This window comes from Alexandromys fortis, unplaced genomic scaffold (genome assembly GCF_014885135.2).
Source record: "Alexandromys fortis isolate MF-2015 unplaced genomic scaffold, M_Fortis_MF-2015_v1.1 scaffold_31, whole genome shotgun sequence".
NCBI lineage: Eukaryota > Metazoa > Chordata > Mammalia > Rodentia > Cricetidae > Alexandromys > Alexandromys fortis.
Window position 1 is genome coordinate 12753772 of NW_026067974.1, and position 21739 is coordinate 12775510.

A 21739-nucleotide genomic window follows, 5' to 3' on the forward strand; every position below is an offset into this window, starting at 1 on the left:
CTGAACAAAACTTACATCACAATTGGCACGGCCCCCATTCCCACATCTCTGCTCCCTCAGGGTCTGGAAGAAAGGGGAAAAAGCCAAGTGTCATGTGTGATTGTCACAAGCTCTCCCTCTGCCACTTGCTCTCTGTGCAGGGGAGCCGGCCCGCAACCCCATGACCTACCAAGTGCTTGAATTCCGCAGACAGGCTGCCATTGTTGGACTCTTCCATGTTCATCACTTTGGTGTTTGTGCCCAGAATGTTAAATTTCCGAGATCTGAATCATGGGAGGAAAATCAACACATGAGTGGCTGCCGAGCAGCCAGAGGATAAAGCTGGACGGAGAGAACAAAGGGGGCAGGACTCACCCTCTGAGAGCAGCAACATCCCCAGAGTCCCTGTCAAGAACACAGATGAAAGTTAACAAAATGGAAGTCATCGATCCTGTTTCTCTCCAGAACCTGCTTTGATGGGAAATGCCTTTAGCTGTCCAGTTTTGTTTTAGGGGTGAAATGAAACTGTATTTAAGCAGTAGCCGCAGTCGGGTGTCTATCCCATAGTTCCTTTCCCTTTCCCTAACAAAACTCAGTTCTGCTCAGCTTGGGATGGTAGAGCCCGTCCCTACCTCCGGGGGAGCCCTGACATGGGATACACTAAGGATGGGACGGAGGATTCCGGGTTCCTGAAGACACCTGTGAGTCACTGAGCTCATTGTCAGGTGCTTGCCCCAACTGCATTTCCAGTTACACAGGTAACTGGAAATTTCCTCATTACTTAAGCCATGCTGGGTTTTCCGTAAAGGCCTGTTGTCACCTATCCCATGACACAGCTGCAAGCGCTGTCCCCAGGTAACCACCGCCACCTCTGTCCCTGACTAGTCTATCTTTTTATATTAGGATATTTCTGTTTCTATCTCCTTTTAGAGTGCTATTTTAAAAGTTTTCAGTCAGGTATGATGGTGCATGCTTTTAATCCCAGCACTTGGGAGGCAGGTGGGGATCTCTATGAGTGTAAGCTCAGCCTGGTCTACAGTGCTAGTTCTGGGACAGCCAGAGCTTCAAAGAGAAACCCTGTCTTGAAAAACAAAAAACCAAGCAAATAAATAAATAAAATTGCTTCTCCACTGCTATATATTTACCTACAAATAGAATGTTCTAGAGGATTTGTAGAGGAAAACTGATCAGCTCTAGAACATTTCTTCCTTTCTAGGTTATTGCATTCTTAAATCAATTACCAGCTCTCCCTCAAGTCTGAATTATATCTCTTTTTTATATATCCTTTTTTGTATTAATTTTATTTATAATTCATAATCAATAAATTGCACAGCCTATAATGCACAACCTTATGGGGCTGGCTTAGAAGTGCTATTCACACCTATGAAACCATCAGCACAATCCAGGACAAATCCAACATCCCCAAGTGTTCCTAAGCTCATTTGTAATGCACCCCTGCCCCACACTTCACCCCACCCTGTGCCCATTGTGCTTCCTGTCACTACCGATTTGTTTGTGTTTTTAGAAATATATACAAGCAAACATAACCATGCCCTCTTTTGCGGGGAGACATGGTTTCCTCCACTCAACATAACGACTTTGAAGGTGTACTCATGTTTTACAGATCAATAGATCCTTTCATGGGGCTGGAGAGATGACCCAAAGGTTAAGAGCGCTGGCTGTTCTTCCAGAGAACACAGGGTCAACTCCCAGCATCCACATGGCAGCTCACAACTGTCTGTGCTGCTCCAGCTCCAGGGGATACAATACCCTTACAGAGACACACATGCAGGCAAAACACTAGTGCACATAAAATAAAAAAGAAAGAAAGAAAAGTAGTTCCTTTTGTTTTGGTGACAAACAGTATACCACTGTATGAGAGTGCAAACTGTTTATTCATTCCTGTTAGTGGACATGCATGTGCATTTTTCTGTGTTAACACCTATGAGTGAAATGGTTGTGGTTTTACTTTGTAGGACATTGTCAGAACTGCTTTTGAGTGGTGATGTCACTTTTCTGTGCCACGGTGACAGTATGCACCCGTGTTCTATGGGGGCTTCTGCAAACCTGTAAATATAGCAAATATGCCTGGAGCTTATTTTAATGGCCCATAAGAGAAGAGCCCTCACTTTTCACCCCAGCCTCTACGAAGCTGTCCCACTGCCCCTCATTGAGCACCCTGCCCTCCCTGCCTCGGGAGACCCATTTTACATGTGCTGATCTCGTATGTTAGCCTCGAGTCTGTCTCTAGACTTCAGGTCTCGTTACGACCAAGCGGCATCCTTGTCCCTGTGACACATCTAACAACTGGACCTCTGCAATGCATCTTAATACCCGGCAAGGCGGCTTCCTGTATCCAGGTCTCCTATTACTTTTATTTATATAAAAACTCTTTGGAAATAAGTGGCGAGCATCAGATACTAGGGGAAAGGCAAGCAGCTGTTCAGGACAAAGCTTCAGGTTTACAAAGCGGCTGCATTCCGGAGACCTGCTTCTGTCCGGAGCTGCCGAACTGTACCCTCGGGATGAATACGGGGATGGGGAGATGGCTAGGTGGTAAAGTGCCTGTTGCATGGCACGAGAGCCCTAGTTTGGATCCCCAGCATTACATAAAATCTGGGTGCAGCAGTGAGTGTCTATAGCCCCAGTGATGCGGGCTGAGAGATAGGTTTGCTGACCAGCCAGCTTAGCCAGTGAGTAAGCTCCAGGTTCAGTGAGAGACCCTGCCTCAAAAAATAAGGTGAATGTTGACAGAGAAAGACAGTTCAGTTTCCTGTCAACTTCTGTTTTACACACAAACACACGCACGCACACTTGCTATCTTTGCTTACTTTTATCAACTATGATATAACTTGGCAAGTATTATTTATTTATTTAGATCTTTTTCTTCTTTCCCTTTGGTTTTTTAAAAACCTTTTTTTTATTCTTTTGGCTCTTCTGTGTAGCCCTGGCCGGCCTTGAACTCAGAGATCCATCTGCCTCTGTCTCCTGAGTGCCACCTGCCAACACTGCCTGGCTACATCTTTATTTTTCAGGATGGGGGTTGAATCCAGGGCTTTGTCCACGCTAGGTAAGCGCTCCACACTAAGCTGCATACGCTCCCAAGTCTCTTCTTATCTCACATGTTTGAGGCAAATTAATGAGGCTCTGAAAGGTTTCTGAACACAACTGTTCACAAAACAAAGATTCATGAATGGAGACATCTCTAAATCAAATGTCTGTCAAAGTTCCTGTTTTTCCATCCGTCATTTACAAATAAGAGCTAAGTTTAAGAATATTTACTTGTCATTGGCAATCTACACAATGGAAAAGATTTTTACCAACTACACATCCAACTGAGGGCTAATTCCTAAAATATAAGAAGAACTCAAGACCTAGATACCAAGAAAACAAATAACCCAATTTTAAAAATGGGGTATAGACCTAAACAGAGAATTCCCACTAGAGGAAACTCAAAAGGCTGAGAGACACTTGAAGACATGTTCAACATCCTTAGCTATCAGGGAAATGAAAATCAAAACTACTTTGAGATTCCATCTTACACCTGTCAGAATGACTAAGATCAACAAAGCAAGTGACAGCTCATGCTGGTGAGATGTGGAGCAAGAGGAACACTCATCCATTGCTGGTGGGAGTGCAAGCCCATACAGACACTCTGAGAATCAGCGTGACAGTTCCTCAAGAAGATGGGACTGGATCTACTTCATCAGCTGGTTATACCACTCTTAGGCTTCATTCTACCCCAGAGACTTTTGCTCAACCATGTTCACTGCTGCTCTCTTCAGAACAGCCAGAAACTAGAAATAACCCAGATGTCCCTCAACAGAAAAATGGACAAGGAAAATGTGGTACATTTACACAATGGCATATTACTCATTTAAAAAGAAAATGACATCATGAAATTTGCAGACAAATGGATGGAACTAGAAAAAAATCATCCTGAGTGAGGTATCCCAGACCCAGAAAGACAAATATGGTGTGTATTCACTCATATATGGATAATAGCTGTTAAATCAATGATAACCAAGCTACAATCCATAGAACCAGTGTGGGTATGAAGTAAGGGACTGGAGGGAACAGACGGTTCTCATTAGGAAAGAGAAATAGGCTAGGTGGTGGTGGCGCACACCTTTAATCCAAGCACTTGGGAGGTAGAGGCAAGAGGATCTCTGTGAGTTCGAGGCCAGCCTGGTCTACAGAGTGAGTTCCAGACCAGCCAGTACTACACAGAGAAACCCTGTCTCAAAAAACAAAACAAAATTTAAAAAAGGAAACTAGAATAAATAGAATAGATATTTATGGATGGATGGATGGATGGATGGGGGGTCTGGAATGGGAGGATCAAGGGAGGGGGAAGGAGTGGAAGGGAATATGGGGGAGAGACAGCTAAAATTAAGAGGCATTTGCGGGGTAGCATGGAAATCTAATATAGTAGAAACCTCTTAATATATATATACAAATATGAAGGCAATCTCAATGAAATCTCCAAATAACGGAAGAGACAGAATCCTACCTGGCCATCTCTTGCTACCAAATGAAATTTACAGTACCAGGACTGGATTATGTTTAATTGAGTTGATGGCCAAAGGAACCTCAGGGGAATCCCAGACATCTCAAGCTATTGCCAAGATTACAGGTTGCTCTCCACCTACACAACTCACTGGAGATGTTGAGCTGGTGCCTACATAGAGCCTTCACCCCTACCTGCCAGCGTCATTTTTACAGGAAAGTACTCTGCACGCCACCGGAAGAAAAATGTAAACACCAATAATATTCTGCTATACTCACAGACCAGTGCCTTGTTTAACCAGAAGCAGAGAAGCTCCCTCCTGCAGCAGATGGGAACAAATACAGAGACCCACAGCCAGACATCACAGAGTGTGAGAGACCTTGAAACACTCAGCCCCAAACATCAAATCCCTCCCCTCAGAACTCAGGGAACCCAGTGGAAGAGGAGGTGGAAAGAGTAGAGGAGCCAGAGGATGGAAGACACCAAGAAAAAAAGGCCCTCTAAATCAACAAGAGCAAAGTTCCTATAAGATCACAAAACTGAACAGCATGCACAGGACCTACAGGGGTCTGCACCAGGTTCTAGAAGCTTATACTACGGCTTTCAGTTTAGCGTTTTTAGGGGAATCCAGAGTGTACAAACAAGTGGGTCTCTGATTCTTGTGCCTGCTCTTGGGCTTTTTTCCTTCTGTTGGTTGGCCCTGTCCAACTTCAATGTGATGGTTTTTATCTTGGTATATTTTGTCATTTTTTTTTACTTATTTATTATGTATACAGTGTTCTGCCTCCATGTATGCTTGCAGTGCATGCCAGAGGAAGACACCAGGTCTCATTACAGATGGTTGTGAGCCACCATGTGGTTGCTGGGAATTGAACTAATGACCTCTGAAAGAGCAGCCAGTGCTCTTAACCTCTGAGTCATCTCTCCAGCCCCATATTTAAAAAAAAAAAAAATGAATGAACGAACGGACGAATGAATGAATGTAAACCTAGCCACTAGGGTAAAAGACTGACGATGGAACTGTCATTTCTACCTACTGGAAGAGGAAACTCAGCTTTCTCGAGCGCAATGACACCGAGGATATCGACCGCTCCAGGGCAGGCCTCATGGACAGCAGCCGGCCAGCAAATAATGGACCCAGAGTTTTTTAGGTGTACTTTTCTATGATTACAGTTTGTGGGCTTTTCGGTTTTGCTTTGTTTTGTTTGTTTCTTTTGAGGTGCTGTTCCATTTTGTTTTGTAGGTTTTGGGAGCTTGGGGTTTGTTTTTTGAGAAAGAACTTTAAAGTTGGGTGGGTAGGAAGGAGAGGCCCTGGATGTACTTGGGGGAGGGAAAGAACATGATGAAAATTGATTTACATTTAAAATTGTTTTAAAATAATAAAGAATACTTACTTGTCAATGCACACTTTAATTTTAAGCTGATAATTCAACTCGGGAAATTTGACCAGCAACCTATTAAAAACATATCATCAAGGAAACTTACTAGGCCTCTTACCATGATCTCTAGTTTAAAAAATATATAAAACCCCTAATACCTCAATTTCTAAGAAGTAAATATATTGCTGGGTGTGGTAGCACAGACCTTTGATCCCAGCACTCAGGAGGCAGAGGCGGGTGGAGCTCTGAGCTCAAGAACAGCCTGGTCTACAGAGTGAGTTTTAGGTTACACAGAGAAACCCTGTCTATACGTAACCAATAAATAAATAAATAAACATATTTACGGACCCAGATTCTATCTCCACCCAGAGTTATCTTTGATACTAAAGCTGAACATTGACCCCTCAGCCAAGAAGTTCTGAAAATGCCTACGAACATGAACCAAGCTGTAAGAGACTCACAGAAAGATAATAAAAAGTGTTGAATGAGAAATATTGCTTGAATATGCTCTGCCGCTGGTACTCCTTATGTTAAACCCAAAACCCACACAACTCTATTTCTGAAGGAGAGCTCACAGGGCAGGGCCAACCCTCCACACCTGTCACTCGAGGTGAGGAGCAGGCTTCACCTCCCACCTCAGCTCACCTACCACTGGGCCTTACTGCTCCCATGAAAGTCCTCAAGGAAGAGGACTGGACATCAATAAAAGCTCTACCCAAAGTGTAAAGACCGGGGCCCACCTGACTTTCGTAGTGAACTGGACACCAGTCTTGATGACGAGGGGCCGGTCAGGGTGCATGGGCATACAGGGCTGCCGCTCCACCACGAAGGCACTAGAAGGGGAAGGGATAGCAAGCAGGTCACACGCTGTGGTGACCAGGCAGGCTTCTTCCTGCTCCTTGCTTCTGAACATTAGCTTTTTAGGGTTACCTTTTCATTAGGTTTCTGAACAGCTCCACAATTCTCTCCTCCAGCATTGGCCGGTGCTGCACAATAGGGTCCCCCTTGTAGGACACTTTTTGCTGCAGTTCCTCCAGTTTCTTAATTTGTTGGCGGGTCTGAAGTTGAGATTCTGCTAATGACGTTATCCTGTCAATAATGAAAGGTGGTTCCTGTTACCCCGTTGCCTAGCTGTGAACCCAGCATTCGGGAGACTGCAGCAAAACCTTGAGCCTGGGCTGCACAGTGACTTCAAGGCCAGTCTGAGCTATGCAGTGAGGGGGAGGGAGAAAAGGCCCTAAAGTATTGAAAGGGAATACACAGAGCATAGGATGGCCACTTCAACCATTTGAGACACGTGGCTCAGTGGGAGAAGGGTTAAGACTAACATCACTAGGAGATATCCAGGGAGTTGTCACTGGACTGAGAATGGACTCGAGACCAAATATGAAGAATACCTGTGTTCACATCCTGTCCTAAGCTGTCCATGCACTAAAGCATGACACTGGAAGAGAGCGCTGCCATTCACAACCTGCATAAGCAGGGCCAGGCCCCTTCACTACGGTAGGCCTTAGTGACCCTGAAAGGAGAAGGGGTTGAGCCTCATCGAGAACCCATTCAATGTTATTCTTCGATCAATCATAAACATATAACGTGATATGTCAAATATTGATAACAGGTATACAAAAAAGGTGAGCAGAGGGGCTAGAGAGACAGTCCCTGAATAGCACTTAGGCCTCTTGCAGGGGACCCGGGTCTGGTTCCCAGCATCCATACGAGAACCATCTGTCACTCCAGTCCCAGGGGTTCTATTGCCCTCTTCTGGCCTCCACAGGCACTGCATGCCTATATGCAGGCAAATACACACAAATTTTAAATTTTTATTTCCTTTTTAAAGAAAACAGTACTTACTTAAAAAATTAATTAGAAAAGCCAGACATGATGGCACATGCCTTTAATGCCAGCATTTGGAGGCAGAAGCAGGTAGATTTTTTTTTTTTATGAGTTTGAGGTCAGCCTGGGCAGACAGGGATATATAAAAACAAACAAACAAAAGCCAAACAATTAGAAAAAAATAAAAAGTGGGCAGAGAGGGAGATGAAGCTGATTAATTCTGCCTTCAAGAGTAGGGAATATTAGCATCTCTCTTTCTTTTTAAATCTAATATGTCTCTTTTATGGTTTACCACCAGTTTAATAAAGGCAGAATGTGAACAGGGATCTGAGCTCATGATCCGTCCTTTCTGGCATCTGAACGTCTCATTCCCGGAAATTAAAATTCCTGGAGCCCTGATCAGGAAGCTTTTCCAACTGCCTTCAGCAAATGAACAGCACTCTGTGTCCGTGACGACAGAGATGGGCCTGTCGCATGGACTTGTCCTGAATGCCCAGTTTCATGCTGCATGGAGCGGGGTGCCCTGTCCTGCCAAGCCTCTGGGGCGCGCTCCCCGTGGGCCTCGCTCATGAAGCAAGTTAGACAGCATTCGGAAAAGAGCAGACGACAGGGGACAGCATAGAGGAGAAACCGGGGCCTGGGAAAAGCTCAGGGGCTGAACACGCCCCTGGCTTGCACAAGGCCAGTGAGCCATCTTTCCATGGCAGCAAAGGACAGAAGGAAAGGGACAGGGCAGCTGCTACTGAAACCAGACTTCTAGATTCCCGTGTCCATTCATGACAGATGTCAGGAGACATCATCACAAGACCCTGTGGCTCACTGGTACCACTCGATGGATTTGAATTTTTTCTTTCATTTTACTAATTTTATATATTCCAACTTTCTCCTCCTTTACGAAGAACATATATAGTGTTTTAGATTATTAAAATAGATAAAATGGAGAATTTAGTGCTAAATACAACTAAAAGTATTACTTAAATTTAAAAATCAAATATATGTAAAATGAGTTGATATCAGCATTTTTTGAAGTTAAAAATTTGTTAAAATTAGTTGACAGTTTTGAACTCTTGGACTAAATTTGAGTGTGTAAAAGAAGCCACCTTAAGGCAGACATGGCAATTTATGCCTAAAATCCCAGATACTTGGGAATCTGAGGCAGGAGGATTGCAAGTTCAAGGTCAGCCTGGCTATATAGTGAGTTTGAGGCTGGCCTGTGCAGCTCAGTGAGATTCTTTCTCAAACTTAAGAAAACCAGTGTCCATCTTAGCAGCAGGGTATCCAGGGCTAGAAGTGTAGCGCAGTTCAGCGGTTCTAGACATTTGCCTAGCACAGCACAAGTCCAAGGGAAGGGGTCCACTGCCAGCAATAAAAAGGGAAAAAAGCATGAGTAAGGTAGGCCACTCTGCAGGCCTGTGGCTGAAGCCAGCTCTCTCTTACCAGTTTTCCAGTCGGTCCAGGCAGATGTTGGGAGGGCCTCCAATGCACGCGATCTGCTGCCGCCTCTTCCAGTCAGCCAGCTCTTCGTCTGTGAGTGTCTTCTGCACGTACTCCATTGCTGACAAGAGTCCCGCCAGCTCACTCACAATGCTCTGTTTGGAAACCCAAACAGTCAGGAGACCATGTTCTAACTACATTCTCCAGTCAGTCCCAGAGAAGGAGCCCATTAGAACCCAGTCAATCTTCCCACGATAAGTGTGTGGCACTGGGGAAGCTGTCTGGGAAGCTGTCCAGAACACTTACTCTCCGCATCTGGTCCAGCGCTGTGAGCATCTGTTCCAGCTGCTGCATCTTCTGTCTGGTCACGGACTGGTTGTTTCCGTTCAGATCCTGCATGTCTGATGGGGGAGGAAAGACTCCTTGACCAGGGGGAACACTCACAGCCTTCTCAACGAGGCTCCAAACCCTGTGTGTAAGTGCGGTCCCTGCTACTTGGAGAGCTGAAGCAAGATGGCAGCAGGCTCAAGGTCGTCCTGCCCTACTTGATCAAATCCCATCTCAAAAACAAAACAAAGGTTATCCCACTAAGTGCCAGAAGCTCCCCCTTCTCCTGCCATGCAGTCACGTGAATGAAGTCAGGTCCTGAAACTCAGCGACAAGCCTCGCTTTCAGCAGGTTTTACCGTCTCTAACGTTCACTTGCCTCCTTGGCTCTTGAGGGTTTTATAGTTAAAATCAAAGTCGTCCTGGAGATTCTCTACCACTTTCATTTTCTGCTCTAGATCCTGTTCAAACAAACCACAAACAGAAGTAAGAAAGAGGTTTCCCTCAGGAGAGGGAAAAGACAGTTTTGAAGACAATGAAAATGCGCAGGACCCTGAGGCTCTCCAGCCCGAGTGCCGCTCCCTGGGTGAGGCCTGCTCACCTGCACACGCTTCCGGACATCCTGAAGGTGCTGCTCCAACATCTGCTGCTTCTCTGTCACCACAGCGGCTGTTGGGTGGTTGGCCTGGCCCCCTTGCTGCCAAAATAGGGTTAACACACACGTGAACCCACGGACACCTGCCATCTGAGGGCCAGCCCATCCTATGACTTGTGCTGTTGGGAAATGGGCAGTGACGCAAGGGGGGAGAATGCTGGGAAAAACCCTGGTGTTGATCAGTCTGTGGCACTGGCTTTCACCAACAGGACACACCTTAAACCCAGTCTGCATTAAACTAAGAGCCCACATGAAACTAAGACTTTGTTCTAGCCTTCAAGCAGCTCATGGGTAAATTGTCCAAAAAATTAATTAGAAGTAATAATAAAAATAATAGTAATAATTCAGAAAGAATTTGGGGTACAGTTCAGTAGTAGAGACTATGCTAGCTAATAAATAAATTCATAATAGGTGGCAACAGCACAATGCAATATATTTTCATGAAAAAAAATCATTTCCCAAAAATTTTTAAAATTGTGTTCCCACAGCTTCTGTCAGGGAGGAGAGGCTGCAGCCTTGAGAAGGTCAATCAGGACATGAAACGTAAAATGACTTTGCAAGGAACAGAAAGAGGCTCTGATGATAGAAAAGACAAGTAAAAGCTGCAGAAACAAGATAGCACTTTTGACAGTGGCCCAAGGGTAAGGACAGCAATCTTGGAGAAAGCAGAGCCAGGGGAGACGTCACCCACCCAGTTTTCCAAGCTAGCCGTGCTCACAGCCTGCGCCTACAGTCTAATGGCTCACACCCATTACAGCTGTCAAGGCCCAAATCAGCCCTAACTGCTGCTCTTTTGACTTCTTTTTATTTTCCCGTGTTTCCTGTTCTTGAGGTTTATTTGCTTTATTTTATGTGTATGACTTGCCAGCATGTGTGCACATGCACCTCATGTGTGCCTGGTGCCTATGCAAGTCTGAAATGGGTGTTGGATTCCCTGGAACGGGGGTTATGGACGGTGATTGTGAGCCACTTCGTGAGTGCCGGCCAGGTCTGCTTCAAAAGCGAGTGTTCTCAGCCACTGAGCCAGCTCACCAGCCCTATTATTTGCTTCTAAGATCTGTTTCCAGTCTGTTCTCTCCACTACTGCCACAAGTCTCCCAAGGAGGACAAAACAGGCCAATTTTAAAAAGACATTCTCCCTATGTTTCCTGGCTGCTTAAATCATAGACTCTTCAAAGGCTCGGAAAAAGAACCCAGCCCTACATTTCTCTCATTCTGGGAGCGAATCTGACCGATAAGCTGCAGAGAAGTACCTTAGACAGAGACTATGAAAGGGCCCGGCCCCAAAGCTGCGCCTCTTCCCCTCTCCTAGTTCCTAAACTTGCCTGGGGCAGGAACGATACTGGTCACTAGAAGCAATTTCTGTGTTCAGTCAGCAGTTGCCTAGGATCTCTCAAGCTCCATGTGGATGGTAGGGGGTGTGCTCTGCAGGCTCCCAAGTTCTAACTCAGGGTCGGGCATTGGGAAGGCCCTGTGGGCCAGGCATGGTGGCTCACATACTTCATACCAGCACTTAGGAGGCTGGGGCAGGAGGATCTAGAGTTACCACACAGGCTAGGTATTGAAAGCCTGTCTCAAAAGCAAGCACTAGAGAAACTGAAGCAGGATTGCCATGCGTTTGAGAAAGTCAGCTTACACAGTGAGTTCTGGGCCAGCATGGGCTACAGAACGTGACTCCATCTCAAAAACAAAACAAAAAACAAAACAACCCTGAACGTGAAAACAAGGAAAAGGCCCGTGGAAGCATGGTGGCTACACCAGTAATGTGGCAGAGGCAGGCCGACTATCCCAAACTGGAAATCAGCTGTCCTACACAGCAAGACTCTGAGTCAACAGCAATAGAAGCCCCAAGGCTGAGGATACGGCTTCCACACCCGCCCATCTAACAGACAGGGCCCTGGTTCTGCCCCAGGCACCACATGTACAGGATAGAGTGGTACGCACCTCTAATCCCAGCACTCAGGAGGAGCAGGCAGGAGAAACAGAGTTCAAGTTCACCCTCAGTTACAGTGACACTGTTTGTTAGGGGGCAGAATGGAGGGGCTTGTGCGATTCTTTGCTGTTGTCGTTTTCAATGTATATTTAAGGCTTTGATCTGGTCCAATGTTTCTTCTTCAGTCATATTAAACCATTGCAATTTTACTGCACTGTACAGTTGCTCGCTTCCCAAGTCCCCCGCCCCGCGCTTGGTTTCTTCCCGGTCTCACCTGGGCTGCGGTGGCTGCCGTCTGGAGGAGGCGAGACTCTTCCCACAGGCATCGGGCCACGATCCGGGCGATTTCCATTGGCTTCTCCAGATACCTGCTCTGTACGCAGGACAGAAAGAGAGTGGCTAAGGAGGTGTGGATTGACCTTGGCTAACTTAAAACTCACTTCTGCAACAACAGATCAAAGGCTTCAGAATTGGACTGAAACCCAGAGGGAAGGAAAGGGAGGAGGACGGCGGCCATAGCCAACAGCAGAAATACACGAGTCCATCCTGAGACAGGATATCATCTGGTTTTATAGGGAAGTGGTTGACTTTACCCAGGAGTACTCAGTTAATGGCCAAACTTTTCACATTTAAAACTAAGACGTGTGCCTATGATGAGCAGGTGCTGTTGGCATGCTACTATAACAGAATAACACCAAGCTTTATTGCTTTATTGCTCCAACTGTAACAGGAGACGTGAGTTTCCGGAAATGGTACCCAAGGGTAGTGTACAGGGAATTGAGAAGGAGCTAATTACTTCTGCTCTGATTGAGAGCACAAGGCAGGCTCTCATCATTTGCCAAGTGAGGACAGGACACTAAGACTCCATTCTGTGGGGTCAGTGTCTCCCAGACAGGTTCCCATCGTACCTGCAGGAACTGCTTGATTCTTCGCAGGTTGTGTTGATAGAGGACATTGGACTCTTGCAGGAATCGGCTATACTGCTGGTCAATCTCACCCAAGAGGTTATGAAACACCAGCGTGGCATGGGACTCTTTGCTGGCTGCATATGCCCTAGGAAGAGGGAGTGCCTGCTGTGAGTGATCTGGGGCGCCTGGTATGATAGCACGACCCTGGAACCATGATTGATAGGGATCTCCACAGACAGCAGGATCAAGAGTTCAAGGCCAGCCCTCCTACCTAAGGAGTTCCAAGCCACTCTGGGTGACTTTGTCTTAAAAGCAATAACAATAGGAACAGAAATCACCATCAAGGGATGGCAAGAGAGGAAATGACAGACTGATGCTGTGACCCGTTCATCCCCCATTCCTCTTGTTCGGCCCAACAATACAGCGGCTGGAGGTAAAGCTCAGGGACACAGTCTTGCCGCGTGTGCCAAGGCTCTGAGTCTGAGCCCCAGAACAGAAAGAAAGAAAAAGAGAAATGTCAATGAGAATGACTCCAGATATTGTTACTCACTCTTAAAGTCGATATGACTAATGCATTTGAGCAAAACAGAGCAAATAGAGCAAACTGTAAATCTCGGACGGTGTTACATCTGTAATCTGAGAATTACTGGGAGGTAGAGACAGGCGGATCTCTGTGAGTTCGAGACCAGCTTGGTCTACAGAGCTAGTTCCAGGACAGGCTCCAAAGCCACAGAGAAACCCTGTCTCGAAAAACAAAAACAAAAACAAAAACAAAAACAAACAAAAAAAAAAAAACCAGAACCAAAAGAGGGGGACGACAAGATGGCTCGGTACATAAAACTGCTTTGTTAGGGAAACCTGACACCTCCAGCTCAATCCTTGAAACCTATGAAAAGATAAAGCAGAGAACTGACCCCATGAAATTGTCCTTTGACCTCCACATGTGCACTGTGGTATGTCCACACACTGCCCCGAAACACCACATAAACAATAAGTAAACGAAGAAAGAAACCATACCCACACAAAGAAAATTAAAAAAAAAAAAACAGACACAAGCAGGGCATATGGTTCATTCGGTAGAGCAGGTGCCTTGTAAGCAATGAGGCCCTGAGTTCCATCCACAGAAAGCACATAAAATGCTGGGCATGTCAGCGGTAGGTGACAAACACAGACACACTCAACGGCACTGTTGGAGGTTTCCTCTCTCAAAATGCTTTGTCTGGGCATTTTCTTCCCTTGTAGATATTTTGCATTATATATATGTACACATATATGTGCATACATATTTCTGGTTCTGTGTTTTTATGGGATTTCTGTGTGTGCAGGAACACGTGTCTCTACGTTTTTATGTGTTTCTTATAGTTTTTCTTTGGCTCCTTTTCTTCTGTTGGTTTGTTTCATCTTATTCCGGTTTGTTTGGGTTTGTCTTACTGTTTTTTTAGGGCCTGTTTGTGTTCTAGTGAGAGAAATAAAGGGTATGGAGTTGGGTGGGAGGGGAATTGGGGAAGAGCTGAGGGGAGTTGGGGGAGGGAAAGCTGTAGTCAGAATATATTGTATTTTAAAAAAATCGATTTTCAAAAAAAAAAAAAAAAGCTGGGCATGGTAGCACACATTTGTAATTCCAACACTGGGGAGACAGAAGATCCCGGAGAGTCTGCCCTAATTGGCGAGCTCTAACCCAATGAGAGACCGTGTCTCAAAGGGTGCAGAAGGCATGCCTAAGGATAGAACTTGAGGTTGTGCTCTGGCCTACACCACACACACACACACACACACACATATACACGTACACACTCATGCGCACATACCTGCATCTATACAACATGTATATACATACACACACGAATTTTTTTTAAGAAAAGGACAGATAAGGTTGTGTTTGCCTTAAATTCCCCGTCAACCCAGGCCAGACTGATAAGCGCTTATTAGCATAATCAGAACTGCCGAGTTGGGAAGCTCTGTGTCACCTCCTTGACCCTTCACTAAATCAGGGTAGACATTCTGGAAGAGTAGATCACATTAATACAGGTCAGAGTACATTAAAGTAAGGCAAACAGCTGGCATCATTTCCTCTATGACTCTACTTCCCTTACCCCGTGTCTCTCCTTTAATAGGGGAAGCCAAGTGTGTGGTGGACCTGAATTTCTACCTGAGACAGAGTTCTCAGGTTAAAATATATCTCAGGGTTAGAAAGTCAAATGCAGAGATCTCACCGAGTAAGAGAGACACAAATCTGACCTGAGAACATCTCCCAGCAAGCTAACTGAATGTGCTGAAAGCCCGCTACCCAGATGCTCTCAAACACAGCTTCGGATGCTTTAAGGGACTAAATGACCTCTGTCCTCCTGACCCTCCACCAGCTCCAGCACTCAGGTGTTTGATGGAAGGGGTAGCAGAGGGTGAAGCTAGAGAAAGTCGCGTCCCCAGACTCAACCCCAAACCTCCCAATTCAGGTAAGTCTCGAGGAGGACTTACCAATCTTGACTCTCAATCCAAGGTGCCAGGAACTGCCGCAGCTCCATGGGGAAGCTGTCACTGTACAGCTGGTGCAGCTGCTCCAGGTACCGAGTGTCCAGCTGCTGGAGCTGGTTCCATTGGGCCATCCTGCCGCAATCTGGGGACGTAACTGTAAACCAAAATGAACATACGGTCACCACAAGCCCTCATAGAGGATAAAGAACCCGGAAATGCTCTGAAGCTTTAAGAAGGATCTTGTATGTTTTTATACATTCCTGATTCCTACCAACACAGCTCTCCCAGCCCCTGGGGCTGGGGAATGAACCCAAGGCTTTGAGCCTGCTACGTCTCTGCCACTGAGTAAATGCCCAGGCCCTTGGGGCTAGCCTTGTTATCTGTCTCCTACCTCTGTATCCTAAGTGCTTGGATTTCAGGCATGAGCTGCCACACATGGCTGCATTGCAATTTGTTTTAAATTGCAACTAGGCATGATTCCAACTTCCAGAATCCACTTGCAAGCCAGACACAGTGGTTCCTGCCTGCAATCCCAGCACTCCAAGGATATTCTGAGGGAGTTCAAGGACTAGCCGGAGCTCTAAGCGCGTAGTAAAACCTATTCTCAATAAACAAACAAACAAACAAACAAATAAATAAATGAGGGCCAGGGTCAGAGACGTGGCTCAGCAGTGTAGTTCACTTGTTACTCTGGCAGAGGACCCAGATTCAATCTCCAGCACCCACATGGTGGCTCACAACCATCTGCAGCCCCAGCTCCAGGGGATCAATCTGATCTGACACACTCTTCTGACCTCTGAGGGCACCAGACAGGAACATGGTACACATACATACATCTGGGGGAAACACGCATACACACGAAATAAAAATAAAAAATAATAAAAAAAAAAACAAAGCTGACCAAAGAACAAACCTCTATCCACCAGAGGCGAGTGAGGTTACCAAATCTATCGGTATGTGAGGCTGAGCGGTTTCTTTTCTTCTAGGTTTCCATTTCCTCATCTATAAAATGCAGATCCTTACTTCTACCCCGCAGGGCCACTGAAGTAATATTTCTAAAGCCCTCGTAAAAGCACAGCACCCAAAACATCTTCAACACATGCCAGTTCCTTCCCCCACCACATGGCTTTCAGGCCATCTGTGAAGCTAGACAAAGGAAACCTGCCCTGAGGTGCTGAGGAAGGAGAGCTGCAGGTTTACAAGGGTAAGTAGTAGGTGCCTGGATTATGCCCACTTAACAAAAGAATAAGAGAGGGGAAAAAAAGATTCTAAATCTGTGTGAAAAAGTAAGAGAACTAAATACCATGTAAAAAAAAGTTGATCCTGGGATGGGGCCTAGCCCACTGGAAGCTCAGTTCTAAGAAACCAACTCAGCTAACCACTCATGAAAATGTCCCTCTAAAACAAGTAGTCTTAAGATCTAAAAATAGCCATGAGTAGGAGCCCAAGATTAGGGAGTGGTATGTGTAAAGCAAACACTAGCTGGAATAAAAGCACAGCCTGCCTGCGCACATGCTTCGGCCTGAAGCACTGTGTCTGTCTGTGTAGAGCCCCAGGAAGAAAGCAAAAGCTATTCGTACCCCTACACAAAGGTCAAGTCAGAGTTGGCCTCCTCTAAGGTTAAAAGCATCACCGCGTCCTGTAGTTTTCAGGACCTGATTTGCATGCAATCCGCAGCCAATTGGAGCTGGGAAGATGGCTCAGTTGGCAACGGTGCCTCACAAGTGTTGAGGAGCTGCGTTTGGATTCCCAGAACCCACATGTTAATAAAAAGCTGGGTGTGGTGGTATACGCCCATAATCCCAGAGATGGCAAGATGGGAGGTGGAGACCAGTGGCCCCCGGAAATTCAAGGGCCAGCTAGTCTAGCCTACTTGGCAAAGTTTCAGGCTAATAAGAGACTCTGTCTCAATCCAAAGGTTTTGAAAGGAATGACATCCACGGCTGTCCCCTTGCCCACATACACATGTACCTACACATGCACCAGCATGCACACAAAGAAAACAAAAGAAAATCTAAATGCCAATTACATAAACGACACTACACTGGGCTGCACTGGATCTCAAGACTCCATTGTTCAGCATGGGAGATACCAACCACGTGAGACCGCAGAGCGGCGGGAATGTGGATGGCTCACAACCATATAGGCTGCATACATGCTGGGCGTGATAGCACATGTCTTCAATCCTAGCACTAGGGAGGCAGAGGCAGTTATAGCCAGACTGGTTTATACAGTGAGTTCCAGGATAGTCAGAGCTACATCATAGAGATTCCACCTCAAAAAAAAAAAAAAAAAGAAAGGAAGGAAGGAAGGAAGGAAGGAAGGAAGGAAGGAAGGAAGAAAAAACCAAAGAAAAGAAAATTCACCTGACTTCTATATTTAAAAACAAGGAAATAAGGGTGCTGCTGCTCTGGGCCACATTACGGAAAAGCTTGTGGTCCTAATTAAGTCATCTGCTTGAAACAGTAAATTCCAGTGCTGTAAATTCATTACAAAAACAGGCTATTTCATGGCTTACCTTGAACACAAAAACAGAGCCAATCCCAAGATAAAATCATAAAACTGCACCCACTGTTCCTGCTCCGCCACTGGACCTGCTCCATTTCCAGGCTAACATAAAAGATGCTAAGCTGCCCGCAGCCGACTTGTCTTACCTCGGGGGCTTGTTTCATTGTGATATGTGAGAGGCTTTTGCAGGTCTGGTATAATAAGCGGGCACTTTACACGCCTTTAATCCCAGCACTTTGTAAAGTGGGAGGCAGAGGCAGGCGGATCTCTGTGAGTTTGAAGCCAGCCTGGTCTACAAGCAAGTTCCAGGACAGTCAAGACTACACAGAGAAACCCTGTCTTGAGAGGGGGCAGGGAGACTAATTTTTGTGTTTTGTCTTGGTCTAACGAAGACAGGCAATACCATCAAACTATCTACACGAAGGAAGATTATTCTAAATCAAAGACAAAGAGCTGGTGTACTTCCAGGGAAAACATGGACGGCGTTTAGATGACATGGTTAGTCCAGAGTGTCTAACAGCCAGGTCCCCACATGCTGCTCAGCTACAAAGCATGTTATTAACAGTCGGCACAGGGCAATTGGACTGAGTGCTCTTCACAAGAGCAGCGGATCCTTTAAGATAACTAGCCAAACAATCTAGGAAAACTACTGCCAACTGGCTTTACTGCAATCGTTTTACTGGAAAACATTTAAAAAAGAAGAGCCACTTTAAAATCTCAACTCTATTTTTCAAATTACAAATTGATTTAGAGACTGAGGATGTTGCTCGGTGGCACAGTGCTTATCCAGCATGCTCAGCACCCTAGGTTCCATCCTCAGCACCACAAACACCAGCAAAAACAAAAGCCCAGATTAATCTGAAGGACTTCACCAAGTTTTTTTGTTTTGTTTTGTTTTGTTTTTGAGCAGGAGCTGGCTCTGTAGCCCAGGCTGGCCTTGAACTCCTGACCTCCCTGCTTCAGTCTGAGTACCAGGACTACAGAGTACAATATACCACGCCTGGCTTCCACTCAGTTCTAACTAAAGCATTTCTGTCTTCAAAATCACCTGAAGCCTGAGCTTTAGTAACCACTTCACTGAATGCCAGAACACACAAAGTGATCTATCTGCCCAACAATTTGACTGCCAAATACCATCCTGGGTGGCAGAAGAGGAATCACGTCACTGCTACAGTGGGTGCTTCCTGCTCTGCTGACTCATCATCAATGAGAGTGTACAAGGGACAGGTAAGTGTCTGTGGTGTCTTGAATGAGAATGGCCCCCGTAGGTCCGGATGCTCAGATGCTTGGTGATCAGTTACCAAGGTGTAACTTTGTTGGAGCGGCTTTGAGGTTTCCAAACCCACATCAGGACCTCAGGATGTAAAGCTCTCAGCTATGCTCCAGCACTGTGCCTGTCTGCTTTCTGCAGTGATGACCATTGACTGACCCCGTCAAACTGGAAGCACGCCCTCAATTAAATACTTTCTTTAATAAGAGTTGTTTTGGTCAGGGTGTCTCTTCACAGCGATAGAATAGTAGTAACTACTAACTAAGACAGTGTGATCCTATTTTCTTTCTTGTAAAAATTTGTTTTTATTTTATGTATACGAGAGTTTTGCTTATATACTATGTATCTACACTGTGTGTGTGCCAGCAGAGCATTGAATTCCCGGGAACTTGAGTTATAGATGGCTGATGAATGGCTGTGTGGGTACTAGAAACGTGAACCTACAAGAGCAGTAACTACTCCTAACTGCTGAGCCATCTCTCTAGCCCCTACTGATCCTAGCTTCTCTAGCAAAACAGAAAAGAAAAATGAAACATCACGTTACCAAAGACTTTCAAGACTTCTCAAAACAGGAATTTCTTAGCCCCTTGGGGCTAACCTACAACAGTAAGTCATAAGGAAAATAACTCAGGCCTAATGAGGAAGGATTACCATTCAATAAATCTTCATTTGTATAGTTCATTTGAGAGGAACCATGGTAACTACAGGGGACCACACACGAAAGGGGTTTATCATGCAACCTGGTAAACTTTCTAAGCTAAAGCATGTATTCCACATGTATGAACCTATGACACAGGAGATGGAAGATGAAGAGAGGGACAAAATTCAAATGTACACAAAACCCACAATAGAAAGTGATTCAGAGTAATTTCTGAAGGCTTGTGTACCGGGACTTACCTACAATCCCTGCACTTGTAAGGCAAATAAGAGGCTCAGGAGTTTAAGGCCTGCCCAGCCACACAGAGTTCAGTTCCGGCCTGAGCTACACAGGACCCTATCTTTTAAAAGAAAGACAATTCCTGTTCCATTTTACAATGTGTCAAAAAAAACTTCTCTAGGGGTTACGTATGCAGCCCTGGCTGGCCTCAACCTTACAAAGACTTGTCTGCCTGCCTGTGCCTCCTGGATGCCAAGACCAAAGGTATGCGCCATCATGTCCAACATGTTATGGGAGAAAAAGAAAAAAAAAAAAACAAAAATTGATGTGTTATCCATAGTTGAGGTGAGACATGTACCTTATTTGATTTAAAACATCTCAGATTAAAGGAGCAAGAGCATAGCGAACCTTTGGATTGAAAGTGACACGGCCAGACATGCCTTGTCAACCCCTAAGTGCACAGTCTGTGTTCAGGGCTGCCTGAGAAAGAGTCCGAGCTCCGGATGAAAAGCTATAGGAGACTAAATTTGTAGAGAAGGTCACCTCCCCAGGTTGGGATTCTTCCGATCCCCCAAGCACATATTCCCTCCAATCTATGTAGCAAGAGGCAAAAGGACCAGAGGCTTGGGTGCAAACACTGTCTACCACACACAATCTGCTTCAGGAACACAACTTGACTGCAACTTGACTGCTGAACATGCCTCTATCCGCCCTGGAAGGATGGTTATAAATTTAAGTGACGTCACAGGTGAATAGTAGCTTTCCTACAGCGCCAGGTGATCAGTGTTCCTGTGCTGTTCCTTCCGCCTCTGCTTCCCTGTCACCAGCACTTAACATGAAATCCATTTCTCAGGGCCCCAAGAAGCCCAGAAACCTATCCCAGTTCATCCAATTAACAAGATGCTACCTGAGATGATCACAAAGTTTTCCCTGAGGTGCATTACAATGGACCCTTTTGTTATATCCTGAGGGAGAGAATTAGTATCTAGTGGCTGCATCTAAGAACAGGAGGGTTGGGCAATCAAATGTCGCCATACACATTTTGCACAGGATAGCTCTAGGCCCTAACACACTAAAGATGAAAAAGCATGCCTTCAATTCCAGTCCTTGGAGCGGAGATGCAGGAAGACCAGTCAGTTTAAAGTCATCCTCCACTAAGTGGTGAGTTTGAAGCCAGTTTGAGCTACATGAGACCCTGTCTTAAAACACCAACCACCAATCAAGACGGAAAAACTCACTAAGTACTATTCAAAATAAAGAGATGAAAGTCAGGAACCTTGGTTAAAGAACAACCCAAAACTGGAAGTGTAGCTGAGTTGGCGAAGTGATTGCCTAGCATGCATGAGGCACTGGGTAAATCTATTCCCAACACAGCATAAAACTAGCCATGGGGCACACATAAGCACTCAGGAGGTAGAGGCAGAAGGATCAGAAATGCAAGATTATCCTTATTGTATATTGAATTGGAGGACAGCCCCAGGCCACATGAAAAGAAAGAAAAAGAAAGGGCAGTGACTAAATATCATATGCTACCTTTTACTACAGGCTGGCATTGTCCTGAGCATTTGACATACAATCGCTAATTCATCCCATCTTCGCACAACCCTATGAGACAGAGTTGTTAGATTTATTATTATTATTATTATTATTATTTT

At 45.4% G+C, this 21739-nt stretch overlaps 1 protein-coding gene across 4 annotated transcripts in view; it reads right to left on the reverse strand.

Moving 5' to 3' along the window:
- The window catches only part of Stat3 (signal transducer and activator of transcription 3), a 54935-nt gene that overhangs the window by 10356 nt on the left and 22840 nt on the right, over window positions 1-21739 (reverse strand). For all 4 annotated transcript variants that reach the window (XM_050156828.1, XM_050156826.1, XM_050156827.1 and 1 more), the window contains exons 2-14: window positions 15433-15583; window positions 12958-13102; window positions 12324-12422; window positions 10063-10158; window positions 9841-9922; window positions 9442-9536; window positions 9139-9290; window positions 6799-6957; window positions 6609-6701; window positions 5884-5943; window positions 355-384; window positions 170-263; window positions 16-63 (exon numbers count right to left, since the gene is read on the reverse strand). In XM_050156828.1, the coding sequence (XP_050012785.1) occupies window positions 16-63; window positions 170-263; window positions 355-384; window positions 5884-5943; window positions 6609-6701; window positions 6799-6957; window positions 9139-9290; window positions 9442-9536; window positions 9841-9922; window positions 10063-10158; window positions 12324-12422; window positions 12958-13102; window positions 15433-15560 (1281 nt within the window). In that variant the 5' untranslated portion in view covers window positions 15561-15583. The remainder of the gene's footprint in view (window positions 1-15; window positions 64-169; window positions 264-354; window positions 385-5883; window positions 5944-6608; window positions 6702-6798; window positions 6958-9138; window positions 9291-9441; window positions 9537-9840; window positions 9923-10062; window positions 10159-12323; window positions 12423-12957; window positions 13103-15432; window positions 15584-21739) is intronic.